Source organism: Alnus glutinosa, chromosome 5 (genome assembly GCF_958979055.1).
Source record: "Alnus glutinosa chromosome 5, dhAlnGlut1.1, whole genome shotgun sequence".
Lineage (NCBI taxonomy): Eukaryota > Viridiplantae > Streptophyta > Magnoliopsida > Fagales > Betulaceae > Alnus > Alnus glutinosa.
The window spans coordinates 5,714,389-5,734,602 of NC_084890.1; the positions used below are offsets into that span (position 1 = coordinate 5,714,389).

Below are 20,214 nucleotides of genomic sequence, written 5' to 3' on the forward strand. Positions count from 1 at the left end.
AGTTTCATGAAGGGTCATCACGTCATCGAGATGTCCTCCACCGGCGTCCACCTAGACAAGTTCTTCGAGGACGTCGATTTCGTGAAGGACGAGCTGAAGGAGCTGGACCGCCTCAACCACGCTCTATGTATTGCACAGGAGCAGAGCCAGACCCTCCACAAAGCCACAGCCAGACCCGAACCTCCGTTGTGAATAGGCTTAGGAAGAAGCTCAATGGCTCCATTGACAGCTTCAATGGCCCGAGGCACCTGAGCCGGAAGGGTGTTATCATGCTCTGTTTTTTGAATGCCAACATTTTCTTGTACCGTTCTCAACTCTCGGAGCTGAATTTGGACTCTGTGATGGCCCTTACTCTGAATTTCTGTTTATAAACACCAATGAACTTGCGTCATCTATCAAAATTAATTGTCTGTTGCAACATATCCGATGCCTTCATGCATGTATTGCAAAACAGAGCAAGGAAAATGGCCCTCCTTTCCATCCTAACTGTGAAGTACTCCATGTCAGAGACATAACTCCAGCTCCAATAACAATAGTAATGATATGAGCGACGCAACTTTAACGTGTTTCACGTTTGACTGCAACTGTACATCATCCTTTCAGAAACGCCACCTTCTCTACAGAGACGTACACCATTCAGCATTTGGCACGTAACCTCAAGCATATCCACAGCCCTTGGATGCCAATTGTTCTAATCCTATGTACCTTATGGGCATGAGAAACAAAACTCCATAGTCAATCAAATTTTTTTAAATCAATCCGATCAATATTCGGTGGGTCCTTTTATACCGAAAGGCTGGATGCATACACTACGTCTTATGTGTTGAGTTCCTGTGCAAGTCACCGGCCAGCTGCTGTATTCTCATGAGAAGGTAGTGACGAAGGTGTCAAAGCAGGAACCTTACGTGTGCATCAAAAGGAGGACAGCTAGAAGGTAGTGACGAATTCGGTTCTTTTTGTGGCACTAGATAGTGGAGGGACTTTGACTGGTGCACAGCTCATCGAGCTGGCTTGGGGGTCTGGAAATGGGTAGTTAGAAGCTAACCATGCATGAATGCACCTGCTTCTCCAATACTCAAATGGCTCCACAAAAACAAAAGATGAATAATCGTTACAGGTACAACGATACTAAGAGACAAAGGGAGCTGGAAGTACCTTAACACGATCCCATCTTTCTACAATGGTGAGAGGACTGTGCTCCTTAAAGATGTCGAAGATGACCCTAGTTATGCTTTATCGTGAGAGGATTCGTTGTCATTTTTTGTTTGCTTTGTCATTTGGGAAAGGGCAATAAGTAAGTAACACCGCTCTGCGGATATTATCACGTTCGCGTAGCGCAGCGAGAGCCAGGAACCACTGTGGACGGCGGAGCCAAACTGAAAAGCAAACCCGTGCTCTTTCATGGCTTTTTTATGTTGGCCATGTGCATGGCTTCTGTTTGCATATCGTCCGAAACTCACTGTTTTGAAGAACACACGAGGCAATTTTGGTAGTCTTTCCTTAAAAGCACATGACCCTCTTTAATTTCCGTCTCTTTAGGCAGACTAAGTGGTCGAAAGGTCCACAATGACACAAGTGGTAAACGTCACGGGGGTTATCTACCAAAAATTGAACATTGAGCATCAGATCGCCAATAGATGGATACATCAGGGGGTAAAGTGTAATTTCTCCTACTTTTAGATATAACCATATATAATTATTTCTTTCATCATTTTAGTAATTAAACCATATAACATACGGACATATTGTTATAGATTTGATTGTATCACGAAAAAATTGGATTAGGATCCTCTTAAATTATTTGTCCGAATTTGAGATAATTCGAGTAGGTTATTTGTCCCAATTTTTATTGATTAAGTGCATTCCATAAGTAGCATTTCATAATCACCTATTTAAATTCTCTCAAATTCGGACAAATAATTCAAGAGAATCCTGATATGAAATAACTATATAAAAAACACAAATAGTATATTAAAGGGGTAATTACCTTTTGCCCCCATCAACTACCAGCCATTGTTAGCATACCCCCATGAACTGATACCTCGACTAAAAGAGAGTATCCAACTACCATCTTTACATATTTTGGCCCCTTTCGTCAGTTTAATTAATGCAAAGGCTTAAATGCCCTAATTCAATTTAAAAAATGACTTAAATGCACTCATCTTAAACAAAATAATAATAAAAAACACTAAAGGAAAAGGGGGTGGCGGCAGAGGTGGCCGGGTGGCTTGCAAGCCACCTAGCTTCCCTAGAAAAGACTTAAAGTGGCCATGTGGCCACCCCAGGCCGGGGGTGGCCGTGAGCCACCCCCTCCACCAAAGAGGGTGGCTGCCACCTTAGGTTTTTTTTGTTGTTTTTTTTTAATATATATATATATATATATATATATATATATATTAATTTTAATATTTTTTATTAATTACTATGGAGGGCATTTTGGTCTTTAAACCAAAATTAACGCTAAAAAATGGCATATTTCATATAAGTTAACGGGATTCCCTGACGGAATGAGCCAAAGTATGTAAAGATGGTAGTTAGATACTCTCTTTTGATCGAAGTATCAGTTCATGGGGCATGTTGATAATGACTGGTAGTTGATAGAGAGAAAAGGTAATTACACCTATATTAAACCTCAATTTAACAATTTTTATAATATTTCTTTTGATTATACAAGCCTTTGCCGATATTTTTATTATTGTTATTTTTGCTCATTTTTAACCAAAAAGGGAATGAGTAATCAAACATTAATTTTTATCTGAACGATAACTTGATAGCATCCTATCGTTTAAGATTTTTCTTTTAAAAAAAATGGTTAAATACGTTTTTGCCCCCTTAAATTTTAACAACTTTTTTTTTTTTTTTTTTTTTTTTTTTTTTTTTTTTTTTTGTCCCATGTAGTTCATTTCGTATCATAAATGGTATTTCGTTTATGACTAAAGACGGAAATGGTATCTCCGTCTAACTTCTCGTCAAAAAATTGACGGAAGTCCGCATAAATACTTATAAGAATTGATACATGTCTTATGCCTAATTAAAATTAAATAATAAAAATTAAAAAACTTAAAATATAAAAACTTTTTTTTTTTTTTTTAAAAAAAAAAAGGAAAATTGCACCGTTGGTCCCTGTGGTATTCCATAATTATTTTTTACTCCCTATGGTTTAAAAAATTACTGAGAGATCCTCGTGGTATGCAATAATTACAAATCGATCCCTGGCGTCAAATTCTGTTAAATTTTTTAACAGATTCCGTCAAATGCCACGTCAGCGACAGATGGCGACACGTGTCCATCTTAATAAAAATAAATAAATTTATTAAAAAATAAATAAAAATACTTATTATTTTTTTTTTAAAAAAAAAAAAAATTCAAAAAAAAAAAAAAACTGAACCGGTGGCCGCGCGCCACCCCTGGAAGATCCAGGGGTGGCCCGATGGCCACCCCAGGCAACTGGGGGTGGCCGCGCGCCACCCTCAGGCAACTCCGGGGTGGCGCGCGGCCACCCCCAAGCCACAGGGGGTGGCCGCGCGCCACCCCCAGACAACTCCGGGGTGGCGCGCGGCCACCCCCGGATCTTCCACGGGTGGCCCGAAGGCCACCCCCTGTGGCTTGGGGGTGCCCGCGCGCCACCCCCTGCGGCCTCTGGGGGTGGCGCGCGGCCACCCCCAAATGGGTGGCCAAGCCACCCGTTCAGTTTTTTTTTTTTTTTTTTTTTTTTTTTAAATAAGTATTTTTATTTATTTTTTAATAAATTTATATTTTTTTATTTAGATGGAACGTGTCGCTGACGTGGCATTTGACAGAATCTGTTAAAAAATTTAACAGAATTTGACGCCAGGGATCGATTTGTAATTATTGTATACCACGAGGACCTCCCAGTAATTTTTTAAACCATAGGGAATAAAAAATAATTATGGCATATCACAGGGACCAACGGTGCAATTTTCCCTTAAAAAAAAAGCGTTTAAAAAATGGAAAAAAATAAAAATGGGAGGGGTTGTTGAGCCACCCATGGGAGTTGTCGAACCACCCGCTTTGGAGGAGGATGAGCCATGCGCCGGGGTTGGACTGGCTGACGCTGTTGGACCCCCTGGACGGCATGAACGAGGTGACCATGGAAGCTAAGCCATAGCCACCGTCAAGCCAGAGAGATCGTGGACGGTTATGTGCCATCCATTTCTCTATTTTCCTGTCTGTTGGTCCTTGCGAGAGCCCATTAAGCAACTTCTTGATGTGCTCGGTGAACTTCGATCCATCATGCTCTTGAAACCAAATTTGCAAGGAAACACAGGCTGAAAAACTGAGGACTGCACTCCGGCTCTCCATTGAACTGGAACACGAATCTTGGATCGGGTCTGCTCTAACACTCAAATACAACTACGCCGATGAGCCGCCTGTCTTGCTGTTTCCTCCGATACCAACCCAACCCTCGTGAATATTACTAGTCTTCGTCTCTACCGCGCGCAGATCCACCTCCATTGTGACAGTTCCCAGGACCCAACCAGGGCGGAACCAGGATTTTTGGTGAGGGGGGACGAATTTTTTTTTTATTAGGGTGATGGACTTGCATAAATACAAAAGTATATAGATATTTAAAATCTTTATAGATTTGTGTTTGTGCATACTGTTATTAAATAAAAGCATTGTAGTCTTATATTTAATCTCATGGCATCACAAACATACAGTGGTATAAATAACTAGCAAAATAGCTTATTTAAAAAATAAAAAAAAAAATCTAGCAAAATAGCTTAGAAAAAAAAAAAACTAGCAAAAAAAACTAAACATAATCTATAAGGTCTAATAAAAACGATACTTATAATCGTTGATTTTTTCTCCTAACAATCCTTTAAAGCCCCAAATAACAATGCTATGAGTCGAGCCAAACAATGGTAAAATCATAAATGATTAAACTATTTAACTTGTGTTGCCAAAACAAATATTGTGAATCCAAATGACTGCAAAATAATCACTCAAAAAATTGATTATTGGTTGGAAGTCACTTAGAATAACCACTCAAAAAACCAAACCATTTAATTTTTTTTTTTTTTTTCGCATCTTGTCTTAAACCAAATTGAGTTTCTAGTTAGAAGCCAACTAGAATATGGAAGGAAATTAAATGAATGGGGTATTTTAGATTTTGTGTTAAAAGATGGGGTAAAACTAAAAAAAATAAGTTAAAAGGGGACACAAATATTATTTTGGAAGGACAAAAGTATAATTTTGAGAGGAAAAAATTATGTTTTTGGTATAATTAAGGTTATTTTTAAAAAATTTGGGGGGATATTTGTCCCCCCACCCAACACGTGGGTCCGCCCTCGGACCCAACAGCTTTCCATAGCTCAATGGCCATGGGGTGGTTTGACCCACACCAAACCGGCCATGTAGGCTTTTTTTTTTTTTTTTTTTTTTTTTAAAGCTTATATTTTTTTAAAAAATTTTTTTTTAAGTTTTTTAATTTTTAATTAAGCATAGGATACGTGTTGGCTTCTTAAAAGTGTTGACGTAAACTTCCATTAATTTTTTGATAGAAGTACCATCTTCATTTTTAGTCATAAACGAAGTACTAACTACTATCTACAATACAAAATGAATCACATAGAGTAAAAAATAAAATCGTTAAACTGGTATTTAACCCTAAAAAAAAAACAAAAAACAAAAAACAAAATAAAAACAAAGAAACAAGGTCAAACTATAACCTGATTTCATGGTCATCATTTCTCTTAACAACTTTTTATCATGGCTTCCCTTTAACCTGGCCCTACAAATAACGGACAGATTATGATCTTTTCATTTTAAGTAAAATAAAAATGATCAATTTTATGTTTAATATTATATTTTACAGATTTATTTTTGTAAAATTTTTATAAGTTTAATAATGTATATATTATTACATTATTGAAAATTTAGGGAAAAATTTGTCTTTATTTGAAATAAGTCACTTTATCACTTTTCTTTTAAAATGAATGGTTTATTACATGTCATGTGTGTCTCAATTGATACGTTAGCATCATATCAACACTTAATATCAATATCATATATATTATTAAGCGTCATTTTTTTTAAAAAAAAAAAAAAAAAAACTAAACAAACAAACAAAAGACCCCAACTCAGAAAACAAAAACTATCTTATTTGTTATCTTAATCTTCTAAATTTGTAGCGTTAGGAGAAAAATCATTAACTTTGACAATGGAAATTATGGAATAGACTTTGGCGTGTTAAATGAGACAAATATGACAAATAGAAAATCGTTAATTTTGACTGTAAATTAACATAGGAATTAATTTAAAACTTGAGTAAAACTTTAAGGATCTTATTCTTAAAATTGAAAATTCAATGCCTAAATTCAAGTCAAAGGGTTAAATATGATTTTTCTCACAATTTTAAATGAGTGCCCCGTATATATTATTAGATATAATAAAATAAAATTCTCATATTTTATTTTTGGGTCTTCTGGCCAGACTGGGCTTTCTATATGATGAGCCCAGACCTCGACTCAAAGTTACTCGGGTCTTAATCTCATTAAGGCTCGGCCTAGTTGATCAAACCGAGGCCTACTCGGACTCTGATGAGGTCTGGCGGTGAGGACTTTAACATCTTCTAGACCTCTACAGTGAAAAAACCCCCCAAATCACCGGTTCCAATCTACAAGCTCGATTCAATTCAGGATTCGTTCGTCTTCTCCAATCTTAGGGTTTTTTGTCTTTGCGTGAGAGAGAGAGAGAGAGGTAAAAATGCCGCAGAGGCACTCGAAGAACAACAACGACCTCGCGTTCTTCACGTATGACGAGAAGAAAAAGCTAGGGTACGGGACGCAGAGGGAGAGGCTGGGCAGGGACTCGATCAAGCCCTTCGACGCGTGCTGCCTCTGCCTGAAGCCCCTCATCGACCCCTTGTGCTGCCTCAAAGGCCACGTCTTCTGCAAGGAGTGCATTCTCGAGTGCCTTCTCGCCCAGAAGAAGGACATCCAGAGGTCTCTTCCACGTCCCACTAATAATAGTGTCGTATTTTGTTTTTCTATTATGTTTTTCATGTTAATTTCTTGTTGCTTACACAATTGGGTAAGAGAAGTGAAGCTAAAAATCTGATTTGCGTGTATGTGTGTGTGTGTGTGTGTGTTTTTTTTTTTGGGGGGGGGGGGGGGGGGTGTTAAGGACTGATATGGAAAGACACTGGGGATTTATATGGATATGAAATAACTTTTTAGGGCCGTAGATAGATCAGGATGGTTAAATAGGTTTTTGTCTATGCGGTTGTATATAATTGAGAGTAAGGTCCTTTACGATTTTACATTCTATGTCGGGGAAGTTCATGGATGCATGTTCATGAATTTTGGACTTTTTGGGTGATTGTTTTAATCCATGGTCATTGAATGATTCAAAGTTGGAGGATATGGTTTGTATTGACCCCTAATTTTGTTTTCATTGATCATGAGCTCACTTGAGCTTAAATTTGCTTTGTCATCAAGTATTATTCTGAATTAATCCATGCGGCCTGTTTTGCATTGGCCTTAAGGTTACAACTGAATTAAGATTTCCCCCTAGTTGTTCACGGATGCATGTTCATGAATTGGTCTTTGTTGCAGTCCCATAGGGTCTAAAGTTTGAATCTCCTTGAGCACAAACAATTTCTTGCGCCAGCCTGCCGATCCGTGTGGAGGGGGAGCTTTACACGGGTCCGAGATTTACCTAATAGGGGTGGGTAAACGAAATGGCCCCGCCTTAGAGAGGTCTCTCATTAAAAAAGAAAAAGAAAAAGAAGGGGTAGGATAAAAGTTGGAATTGGGTTTTGTGTGGTGACAGTCAGGTAGCCCTTTTGTGCTTAATCTAAGATTCAGGTAATACACTTCTGAAAGTGTTTTGGTGAATAAATTGTATTTGCTAGCTTTCAGATACAAACAAAAAAGACAAATGTGGTTATTGTTGATGCTTTCTTTGCACACTGCAACTGGGGGATTAAGTGATGTAAGTTGTTTCATTAATTAAGGGTGGAATCTCAAACTGTGTTAGGATCCCCTTCTAAGTATGGCATGTTAGGAATAATTGAGGAAAGTGTTGGACGGGACTTTAATATAATTGGCACTTCAATTGAATAATTCTTAAATGTTGATTTTGCTAGATAAGTTATTTATCTTTTCATAATTGAAGCGGCACTTTAAACTTAGAACTTACCATTTATACCGTCCAAAACATGCCGGCGGTTTTGAATTCCTGGGGTGGATTGCGTAACAGTTACTTTCCTTTTTTGTTGGGATGTGTCGAAGCCTGAGGACGCTACAGCTAGATGATTGTGGTCTGGAAATATGATAATAGTATTCACTGTGATAGGAAAAAAAGTTGCTTTGCATCATATTCATAAACAAAAGAGAGGTTAGTCAGACTTTGGTTGTTTTTAACTTTGAATTATCGAAGAAGAAAATAAAACTTTTGCAACGGAAAGCTGAGTTGAGACTGGATAGAAAACCAAAAAGTTGAGGCAGGAGACTGGGAATTTTGTTTGGGTTATCCTGATAATAGCAGATGCTCTAATATTTTGGCTCACAATCTACTCAATAGCCTTCTTTTTGTAATATCTCTGCAGCCATCTCTGTTGGCCTATTCCTTTTGATCATGTATTTGATGAAGTTAAAGGAGTATCTTATTTTGGTAGTTTTCTTTTTGGTTAATAAAGGTTTTTTTCCCCAGTCAAATAGAAAAAAGGAAACAACGTATTCCTTGTGGCACTATCTTGGCGATCTGCTTTATAATTTTTAGTTGTCTATTCAAGATGTATGCTGTTGTGTACACTTGGATGGTTGGACCATCTGTTGCTATGCCTTTGTAGCATATGTTTGATTAGGGAGATGATTGCTGGGAAGCTTTTAGAATGATTGTTTAGAAGTGAGAAAGTTTTAATCCATGGTCATTAAATGATTCAAAGTTGGAGGATATGGTTTGTATTGACCCCCAATTTTGTTTTCATTGATCATGAGCTCACTTGAGCTTAAATTTGCTTTGTCATCAAGTATTATTCTGAATAAATCCATGCGGCCTGCTTTGCTCTGGCCTTAAGGTTACATCTGAATTAAGATTTCCACGTACTTTTTTTTATTATGTTTAATGCTGTCCTGAAGAGTGGTTTAATAACTGGCAGGAGGCTAGCTGCTCATGCTACTCAGAAGAAGCAAGAGAAAGAAGAGGAAGAAGAGAAGCTAACGTTGCAGAAAGCCAGAGAACTTGATGCATTTGATCAGCAAAACCATGGTGCAGTACCACAATACAGTGATAAAAACCACAGCCAAGACAAGAATGGCTTCCATGGGGCGAATAGTGTGAAGGTCACTTCATATGAAGAAGAAGCACTGCGGACAATGAAGGCATTTTGGCTGCCTTCTGCTACACCAGAAGCTCCTATTAAAGTAGAGGCGCCCTCGACCAATACAATCTGTCCACAAGGCAACGAGAAACTCAAGCTGAAGACTCTCTTCCCTATATACTTCACGGAAGACACTAGCGACCAGAAGAAATCCAAGTCTCTTGACAAGACCTATATATGCCCTAGCTGCAAGGCTACTTTGACCAACACATCGTCACTTGTGGCTCTTAGCTCGTGTGGACATATCTTCTGCAAGAAGTGTGCTGATAAGTTTATGGTGGTTGATAAGGTTTGTCTGGTCTGCAACAGAGGATGTAAAGAGAAGAATTTGGTGAACTTGGAAAAAGGAGGGACAGGCTTTGCTGGCCATGGAGATCATCTTGATGGAACGGCCTTTAAGCATTTGGGGAGTGGTTCAGGATTGGGCCTGACAAGACCTTCGGCGAAGACTTGAACTTTTCAGTTCTACTTTGGTAAACTGTACACAAATATCCTTTGCCCCAAAAGAGCAAAAGGTGCACCAACTTTCTTCTGTTGATTTGTTTAGATTAGCAACATTATCCTTGGCGTGTGATCTGGTTGTTACCAGTATGTTCATTGTAACATTAACATAATAACATTAATGCATCCTCTCTTTTCTCTCCCTCCATCGCTCCCCCTCCTACTATTGGTCTTTTGTCATTTGTAAACCGTAATAATTTGAAATCAGTTTGTTCAACACCACATAAGATTTCTATGGTAGTTAGTTGAGGTGATTTTGACACTGCCTTAGTGCTTTTCTTATTGCTCTTCAGATTATGGCCCGACTCGTTAGGGTAGGGGCCACTCGGCAGTTTTGATGAGAACTAGAATAGGATGGAATAAGTTGCTGATGCAGATGATTTAAGGTAGATTCATGAGGGTTGATACTGACTCTAGTTGGCCAATAACCTTGCATTATGTGAACTTGATTATACGATTTATGTTTCCTGTCAAATACATGTAGGATGGATTCATGTGTTGTTAGGGTTGACAATGTTTTACACAACCTACAACATGATATCATGACACGAAATTAGATGACTAGAGTTTGGTTTAATAGAGTTCAGGTCAAAACAGGTGGACCCAAGTAGACATGATTGACAGACAGATTAAATTCCTCTCAAACTTTGCTTAATCTCAGCAATTAATCCACGTAACCTGTATAATTAAATTATAAATTAATTATTAGTTATGTTTATAGATATTGATCATTGAATTGATTTTATCATGAATCTAGTTCTACTTGTGAATGTGTATAATTGTTATACTTCATGCTTATCGGGTTATTTGAGTCAACTCAATCCATTTATATTAACAGGTTGAAATGGGTTACGTTCGTGTAAATTAAACATGATTTATTTATTAAAAGAGTTATGTGAATTGTGTTGTATCAACCGTTTAGTTAAACATGCCTCATCACATTTAGGTAAACCAATAAAATCGTAAACCCATAACTCAAGGTGACACTCACAAACCCAAATTAGCAATTGCTGTCCCTATATATGTTGTGTATGCCAAATGCCGATTGGGTCTCAATAATTTGTAACGTTTTCTTTTCTTTTCTTTTCACATTTTATGTGAACGAGTGCTCAAACGAATAGGAAGAGAGTTGAATTATTGACTTGTACCTCATGAGAGTTTTCCTGTTGCTGTGTGACTTTGCTGCTATTGTACTGCCTTTGGATTTATTACGAACAGATATGCATTTCGTTGATAATGCTCTTCATTCTCACGTAAAAAAGTGCGTTCCACATGTAAAATTTGTAGTGGGATTTCTCGTTCATGTGAGAGAAGCTTGTAGAGATGCCATTTATTCTTCCATGTCATGTGAAGATGAAGGTCACAACTCTGTTTTATTCAATCAGAATACTTTCTAGCCATCTTATTATATATAGGATCAAGTTGATCAACTTGTCCGGATAAGTGGCTAGACAACCCAAGATTTATTCGTCCAGATAGGTCTAATATGGGGTCTGGTCTCCTTGCCAAATTACCATCAATTTGGAGCAACAGATGTAAAATTATCAAAATACCTTAATGTATAACTAATTGGCTCATCTCCGGTTGAAACTCAATTGAAGAGGATCCAGTTCCCAATTTGGACATATAAGTGTTGTAGATTCTTATCTTGTATATAAATGCATGGAAAGTAAAACCTTTACGACCAACAAACAACAAAGAAAAGACCTGGGTGTTGTTAAAATTTGTAAAATATGATAAATCAAATAATATATAAATTTACGACGGAGATCCTTGAAAAATTCAGAGAATGAGAGAGAGGTTGCACCCTGAGTTGCGGAGACTTGTTTCGACACATTCAGCTCTCAAATAATTCAAACTATAATTTTAGAATCCAACCCATGATTGAGATAATTCAAGGATTTTGATAAAGGATTTTTAAATAAAGAAGACCCTTATATAGATTCTTTTCTTTAGAGAGAGAATGTCTGCCTTCTCTCTACAAACCACTGCTCTCCTTCCTGTACCAAAAGCCATGGGATCTTCACTCTCCCATTTTTTTCTTTCATTTTTCTCTTATTTTCCACCTTTCTTCCATTGTTTACGCCTCCTATGAGGTACCTATCATTCTAGAACTCTTTCTAGCCCTATTTGTTTCATTGGAGGCAATTTATTTGCTTTTTATGCTTTCCGTCTCCACAACACAGAGTTCACCGGCTTCCACCATCTTCCTCCACTGTGTTTTTCTGTGATTTTTGGATAGGTTATATGATCGAAATTTTTGGATCTATATCTACGCTCCTCTGTCCAATATTGTATGACACGCACCTCACCAATAGATTTGTCGGCATCTTTGGCTTCCACAAACGATCGCCGCGTCTTCATCCGCCGCCCACACATCGGAGCGTGGCATGCACATGCCAGGGAGTTTGTCTCCCTTTTCGACACGTGGTGGCCACGCACCTTGGTTTTCGGCGAATCTTGGCAGTTTCCTACGATACCCACTGGAGAGAGGCTTTCCAGGGGCGACACGTGGCCTTCACACACCGCCTCTAGCAGCTCCCAGTCCCTCTCATCCACCAGATCTATGTTGCTATTTATGTTACTGTATTTGTTTTTAATTTCCTTTGTATTTATGGGCTTTTCTGATCTTGCAACTTCTCTATGTTTATCTTTGTTTTGAATGGTTGGCTCATCATAACTCTTTATACATTACAAACCACCTTTACTAGTGACTCAGATTCTTGACATCTATGTCAAGAATCATTTGACTGGCATCTTCGAAAGCATTGTAACCGCACGTTTACATTCTTAGTTTTTAATTTTAGTTGTGTAACCCTTGTTATTGTAATTTTCTTTCATGATGTAATTTCTTTTCATGTATTTATAAAAAATAATAATAAAAAATAAATTAAATAAATAAAGGATTGTTCGAAGAGCTGAACAAGTAGTTAGTTAACTTAGTTTTGGGCTCACGGCTCACTTATGTTGGACGGTGAGATCCATTAAAATACTCTTTCAGTCTGATAATTTCTTATCAGTCAACTTTTAAAAGAACACCTTTTTGCACGTGGGTTGGTTGAGAAATGAGAGTTGACAGTACCTGTAATCAGACTTATCTGAACAAAACAAATTCAGACAGCCATCCCCACCCACCCACTGTGACCCACCCGCTAAGGTCGGCTTTGGTGGATTCCACAATCCATTTCCAACCCCACGAGAAATTCACCACTGCAAGCGTGTACAGCTCAAACTCCACTGTCGTGTGCCATCTGACGGCACGCCCTTCTTAATTCTTCTTATTCCCTGTTTATCCTTTTCACACCTAAGCAACCCTGATTCTTCATTTTAATATTGTCCCATTTATGACATTTTCTAATCAACCGATAAAATTGCCATTTAAATATTATTATTATTATTATTATTAGACCAAAAATAGATATGATTTCGGATATCAATCTTATTCAGAAAAATATTTTTATGATTTTTTCCAATTTTTTGGGCCTAAAATTAGAGACCAAATGATTGTGTTAACCATAATTGACTGAAAGTGTAATCAATGGCATTTAACCATTTTCTTTACTCAGATATCATTTTCTTTTTTAACGTCAGTTCTACGATGTTGAAGACAGATTCGATTTTCCGCCATCTATAATTGTTGGTAATTTTTTGAGGCTAAAATTGGGTAGTGCAGTTTGTATTATAATTTTTTTTTTTATTATAAATTTATGTGATAATTTTTACTCTTTTAATTTGTCGTGAATTTGAAATCAACCACTCTGTAATTTTTCTCGATCTGATTTTATGATTTTTGTTAGTGCCATGCCAATTTTTTTACCAAATTATCATAAAATATTATTTTTTTATTATATTATAAAATTTAAAAACTTAAAACATCACCTGTAGAGTGGCTCGCAGCCTCCCATAAAATTTTTAAAAATTGCGATTTGAAAACGCAGAAAATCTACTTTTTTAAATCGCAGATAAGATGATGCTTTTTTGAAAACGCAGAATTCTAAAAGTAAATTCGCGATTTTAAAGGCTAAACTGCGATTTTGCCAAACGCTTAACTGCGTTTTTAAAAATTATTTTTTTTAAATCGCACTTTTTAAAATCGTTATTTTAAATCGCACTTTTTAAAATTGCAAACCCAAACGGACCCTAAGCCTGTCTTACTCCTTTATAAATACGATCTAGAATATTTATGTATTCTATTATAATTTTTTAAATTTTAGTCAATAAGCTTAAATTAAATAATTAAAATTTTAAAATTTTATTTTTATATCAACATATATTATTTTTAAAATATAGAAAAAAAAATAACATGTGTTAGATTGATAATTTTTAATATTTTAATATTTAATTTTAAATCAGTAATTAAATTTTAAAAATTTAAATAATAAAATGTCCGTGGTTCTCTTTAAACTTCTTTTAGAAAAATAAAGGAAAACAAAAACCCAAAAAAAGAAAGAAAGACGTTAATATTAATATAATGCAATCCGTCAAAAAGCAGGTCCTTTGTTTCAAATCACAAGTTCACAAGAAAGGAAAGCGCATTTTCAGAGAGATCCCAAAAACGAAAAGAAACGAAACCTAGCCTTGTGGTTGGGAATGGGGGATTTGGAGAAGCGAGACAGGGCGGAGGAGGAGGAGGAGGAGAATGAGAGGTTTCTGGAGGGAATGGCGGTGGTGGACTTCGACATGCTGTGCTCGACGGTGGCGTTGCAGGCACAGCGAGGTAAATGGAGGAGCTTCGAGAACGTTGGAGAAGAAGAAGAAGAAGAAGGAGGGGAGTTCGGTGGGGTTCTGAGGATGTGGGAGGGTGAGGTTCAGGATTGCTTCGACGACCGTCGCATCGCTATAGAATCGGCTTGGTGAGTCGTCTCTTTTTTGGGTTTTGTTCTTGTGTAGGGTGTGCTTGTTTTGGGGGAAAATGTTTCCCGGAAAAGTTCTTGTTTTGTTGAGAAAAAGCAGAAAGGCCAAAAAAAAAAAAGAAAAAGAAAAAGAAAATCAAGTTTGAGTATGAAGAGAAGCTATACTTTTCACCCCCGAACGTTAGGAGAAGCTAAACTTGCTTGAACGACAGGGCTATCTGTAATGTCTAAAAGTCGGTTCTGTTTGTTTTGAGGGAAAACGTTTCCCTGAAAAGTTCTTGTTTTCTCGGAAAAAAGCAAAAAAGGAAAAAAAATCTTGTTTGGGGGTGAAGAGAAGTTAAACATGCTTGAAAGGCATGGAGTATTTTTGTTTCAAAACTTAATTTTCTTTGTTTGATGGGAAAATTTTCCCGGAATCCTCTTTTTTTGTTTTTTTTTTCTTGAGAAAAAGAAAATCAAATTTGGGTGTGAACAAGCTAAAAATGACTTTGAAGGTGAGATATTTATCTCTTTCTGAAATCAATTTTGTTTGTTTTGACGGAAAGAGTTTCGAGGAGAAAAATTTATCTTTTCACGTTTAGATCCTCTGGAATAAAACTAGTGCAGGAATTTTTTATTTTAAGGAAAATTTTTGTTCATGGGTGTTATTTTTAGAAAGAAAGGGTACGAAAATGGAATTTTTTTTTTTTTTTGGCTTCTTTTTCTGTTATAAGTTTCAAGTTTTTGGGATTTCCGAGATTAATTGGAGAGGAATAATCATGATTTGTTTCTTTTTAAGTTTCCCTCTTTCTCTTCTGGGCCGTTGAATTATTCTGATTTATTTTAGGCAAAAACAATTCCATCAAATTTAATTCCGATTATGAATATAAACACAAAATTTTCCTCTTTTTTCTTTTTTTCTTTGCTAGTACTATTTTGGGACATGCTTTGCGTGACTTCTCCGCCCGTTGAGGGTTGGTTTCTTGTTCTTTGAGCTTGTGCCTGCTGTCTAAAGCAAAACAGAAAAAAGAAAAGAACAATAATAATGTGTTGCTGTTTATGTTATAGTCTTGAAACGGCACTCTTGCTTTTGAGGATGGGGTTTGCTGTCATAGGTTCCTTCTTCTTTTTTATTTTATATATATATACATATAATTTTTTTTTTCCTTGTTGCACTTTTCTCAAACTAATATTGATATTTATGCTACGCTTGTTTGTGACAGTGTGTTTGATGTTGCAGTTGCCCGTGCTACAGATTTGGGAAGAACATGAGACGAGCTGGTTTTGGTTCTTGTTTTATTCAGGTAAATTTTGAAACTTCAAAAAAAGAGAGGGAGAGGGAGAGAGATAGAGAGTTGAAATAAACGTTTGAATTGGATGTGTTAAGATTCCAGGAGAGTGAGAGAAGTCATATAGAAAGTTGGACTTTTCTGTACTCACCCAATTAATGACTTGTCTATTTTTGTAGCTTCAATTTTCAACTTCTAAAATTGTTATCAGTTTTCAATTGCTCCTTATTTCGCAGGGAACCGTTTATTTCATTCTTGCTGTTAGTGCACTTCTCAACTGGGTTGCCTTTATTGTCACCAAGCGGCACTTCTTTTTATATCTGGCAGTTGCTTTTACTATTTCATTAGGAACATATTTGGGCTTTTTCCGTACCCAGATAAAGAAGAAATTTAACATCAGGGTGAGCTTTTTTACTATCATTGTGTTCAATTCCTCTCTCACTGCGACTATTTGGGACTGTATCAGCTCAGTATATTCTTTTTATGATCTAAAACTCTTTTTGACTCAAGTCTTGGGTTGTCTTTGTGATCATGTACTTTGTTGCACAACGGTTTCTCCAAACATCCACTTTGGTTGTCTTTCTAATTCTATACAATCTCATGTTTACCAAAGCTGGGTTTGTCTCTTTTATAAGATGAATTGTTCAGGGTGCAAAAGCTACAGAAGCTGGAGAAAAAGAATGTTGGGATGAAGAAGTGTGGGTGGGGATAAATTGCTCAACTGACCTAATTCTTCTTTGATAACAAGTACACTATGTAACAGTTGTCAAATATAAAGGGGTTAATGGAGTATCGACAAAAAATTCAATTAATCATGTTCTGCATGGTTTTCTAAACTTGTATTATTGTGATTTTTTTGGTATAAAACGTGCATGAGGAACCTTCCTTTCATGAAGGATCTGTCTCTGGTTTACTTTGATTAAGCTACCATATTAGCAGCCTCGTCTTTTTTAATCGAGTGAAACCAAATGTCCCATGTTAATCTATGGAATACCTTCCTGATCTTTTTTCTTTGTCTACTGTGATTTTGATAAACTCTCAACAAATATTTTCTACTTTTCTATCTAATGCCTTTTATTTTTTTGTTGGTTTTCTTTCTCCAGTGACATGACTGTTGCTGACATTGTGGGAAATATAATTGTTTTCAGGGTAGAGATAGTTCCTTGGATGATTGCATCTACCATCTTATCTGCCCATGCTGCACATTATGCCAGGTCGTTTACCTTGCGAAACTTTCTTCTGCAGAATTTGGTTGTTTCAATTAATTTGCAGTCTGTAACAGTAAAATTGGCCAACACCTTTATTTACCTGAAAATTTATTAGTATTCTGTTCAATTTGGAGCAGGAGTCCAGAACATTGGAGATGAACAACGTACAAGATGGAACTTGGCACGGTCGAGGTGACACAATATGCATTGGTGGCTTTGGTGAAGGGAGCAAAGCATTCTTTGAGCTTCAGCAACCTCCTCTTGTATCAATTAACTCCCCTGAGCCCTGCAGCATGCCAAAAAGTACAGACGGTAGTGATCGTGTGTCAACTTAAGATAGTGAACATTCAGAAGCATTGGTCCTCCATCGCAACAGTGGCCATACGTAAGAATTAATGTAGACTTCCTGTTTAATTTCTTTCCTAAAGGAGGGGGTGTTATGCAGCCTGGATGGCATATAAGCCACAGTATATTTTCAGGATTTGGGGGTAGTTGGCACTAGAAAGTAAAGGTTCATTGCTCCACCTAGAGAGGCTGCTTTGTGGGTCTGCAATATTGGCCTACTTCCAAAAATTTGTTGTGGAGGGTGCGTCTTGGTACATGTGTAATTGCATTCAGAGGAAACTGTGTATTTATACTGGTGGGGTTTTTGGGGTGACCCCCTGTTCTTTACATATTTTTTGCTTGTAATTCAGTGGTAGAAAATACCATCGTTATTGTTAAACTGTTTAGAAATGGTTTTTACTTTTTACGATTATCCACCTTGCTGGGTTGATTGTCTGCGTAATGACCCAGGGAAAAAGTACTATTTACATCAGCGCTATCACTCTAAAAGGACTAGTCAATTTGAAGTTTTTTTTATAATCTATTATAAAGTTCAGTTTCACTTAGTAATTAAGCAATGTGAGGTTTAACATTCATTTATTTTTTATAAATCATTCACTTAATGTAAGACTACTCATCTTCTTAATATGTGACTAGGGTGTTCATTCTGCTTGGCTTATTTGGTTGGGACCAATTGTATGGATGAGATTTAGATTAGATTTGATGATGTAGTTGATCGCACGACAAACCTCAGACAAGGAATGGCTACAAAAGGAGTTGAAAGCTAGCTTGGAGACTTGTTGGAGTGCTGTGGAGATATTTTCGATGCTCAAGTCAGGAAGAAAATATGAATACTAGAGTAGTAGAGTGAATAATTCAGCCTCTTGTTGCGATTGTTATTAAGTGTTGTATGGTGCCACATGCTTGTTACCAGATTGAGGGTGTTACCTGATTTTTTGTTGGGAATATAGTCCAGTTACGATGAGTTGGCAGGGTAGTTATTTCATACGACCCGTTTCCCTTCGTTGATTGAATGTTGGCTAGCCGATTCATTCAACTTAGTGGGGATATATGACTTGACCCAATTGGTTTGCGAAGATGGGTCTTCTAAGCCCAAGTCTAGTCGAGTGGGTACTTGGTATATCAAGATTTATTCTTTTAAACATCTTTCGGTGTTTGTGTTAGTAGCTTATGTTGACTAAGAGCATCTCCAGTAATAATAGGTATTTATCTATTCAAAACACATGTTTTTATTTTAGCTACTTTATTTTCAATACAAATTTTAACATATTATCTATCCCACTCTCTATTTTCTTTAAATATTATTATTCAATCTTTTATTATTATTTTTTCTACTTCTCTCTCACTCTACCTCACTATTTGCACCTAGACTTGGAGTCTGAAACCCATAACAACCCAGGAAACCCAAATTCAAAATTGCAACAAAAAACTTGATCATCAATAACCATAATCAACTATTAACAAGAAGCCACAAAATCTTTTCAAGAACACCCATTTGGCCATCGCCCACCTTGCTTCCAGGATATGTGCATGCAAAGGGTGGAGCACCGACATTTGAGGCAGAAATTGGCGAGAATCTGGGCTCACCTAGAATCTGGGCTTGCACTCAATCCTTGCAGAAGAGCTGGGTTGGTATTGGAGAGAGAGGGAGAGAGAGAGAAGCATGGGTTCTGAACTCGCGAAAGGAGAATGCGTGTGAGAGAGAGAGAGAGAGTGATGAAAAAAATAAGATCAAAATAAAAGATGTAATGTGAATTGCTTGTTTACTGTTCATACTTGAAGAAAAAAGAAGCTAGGTTGCCTATTCTGCTAGAGAGAAAAAAATGGTTTATAATAATCACATTTGACTATTCTTGTTGGAGATGCTCGGAGTCAAAAACTCCATATGCTCGTGGCGTGGTGAAGGCATTTTGTGGAACGGGGGGCCTGCAGGTTGCTCTTGGCCACATGACTTCTGCTATCTTGCGAGACATGGTCTTCAATATGGGATCTAGTGTATTCTGAAATTCGGAAACATGTTCATACAATTTATTGGGCTCAGCCAGTTACAGTTTGATATCATTGGGCTTTACTAGGACTTGGTCCAGGTATTGGGATATAGCATGTTGAGCGTGAATTATCGTTTGAGATAAATTTTCTAGCCCAGCCCAGCTGAGTGATGGCTACTGCAGGTTTTTGAGCGGCTCATCTGCAGTTATTTTCTTTCCGTCGTCTCTGTTTGTAGGACAGACAAGCCCAGTTATGAAATAAATACAAGAGCATAGTAATCAAAGGTCTTTGAGGTTTCGACTTTTATTAAATATGTTTAAATTTCCAAGGTATATTTTGTTATCAAATTGCTCTCTTCGAACTACTTTTGTTAGAAACGACAAGTAGGCTTATTGTTACGTCATATCTGTTAATATTACGACACGTGTCCAACTCGTACAATCAGCTTAAATACACCATATTAATGTCACGCGATACTTATCACGTCAATTAAAAGGCTGCATCAGCATTCACTAAAAAGAAAAATGATATCGTGGAAGACAGCCCATCCACACAAGCGGTCCATTGTTAGACAAGAAGATAAAAAATATTTATAAAATAGAATCTGAACATGAAATGAATTTGAAATGGAAATGATCCTGATTCAACGTAAGTAGCGTGGAAGAAGCAATTTAATGACAAAGCATACGTCAATGCGTAAT

The 20,214-nt window shown here is 37.0% G+C and overlaps 2 protein-coding genes across 3 annotated transcripts; both read left to right on the top strand.

Annotated features, from left to right (window-relative positions):
* The first annotated feature begins 6,554 nt into the window (after positions 1-6,554).
* LOC133869727 (E3 ubiquitin-protein ligase CSU1) lies at positions 6,555-9,992 on the top strand. Its single transcript, XM_062306802.1, has 2 exons — positions 6,555-6,968; positions 9,128-9,992. The coding sequence occupies exons 1-2, from the start codon at positions 6,730-6,732 to the stop codon at positions 9,801-9,803; spliced, it is 915 nt and encodes a 304-aa protein (XP_062162786.1). The 5' UTR covers positions 6,555-6,729; the 3' UTR covers positions 9,804-9,992.
* Positions 9,993-14,357: 4,365 nt separating this feature from the next.
* LOC133869552 (protein PLANT CADMIUM RESISTANCE 12) lies at positions 14,358-17,936 on the top strand. 2 transcript variants are annotated; one of them, XM_062306578.1, is made up of 5 exons: positions 14,358-14,703; positions 15,923-15,986; positions 16,208-16,372; positions 17,120-17,185; positions 17,317-17,936. In XM_062306578.1, the coding sequence occupies exons 1-5, from the start codon at positions 14,441-14,443 to the stop codon at positions 17,512-17,514; spliced, it is 756 nt and encodes a 251-aa protein (XP_062162562.1). In that variant the 5' UTR covers positions 14,358-14,440; the 3' UTR covers positions 17,515-17,936. The 2 variants fall into 2 exon arrangements, with proteins under 2 accessions (XP_062162562.1, XP_062162563.1); XM_062306579.1 differs by lacking the exon at positions 16,208-16,372.
* Positions 17,937-20,214: the final 2,278 nt, after the last annotated feature.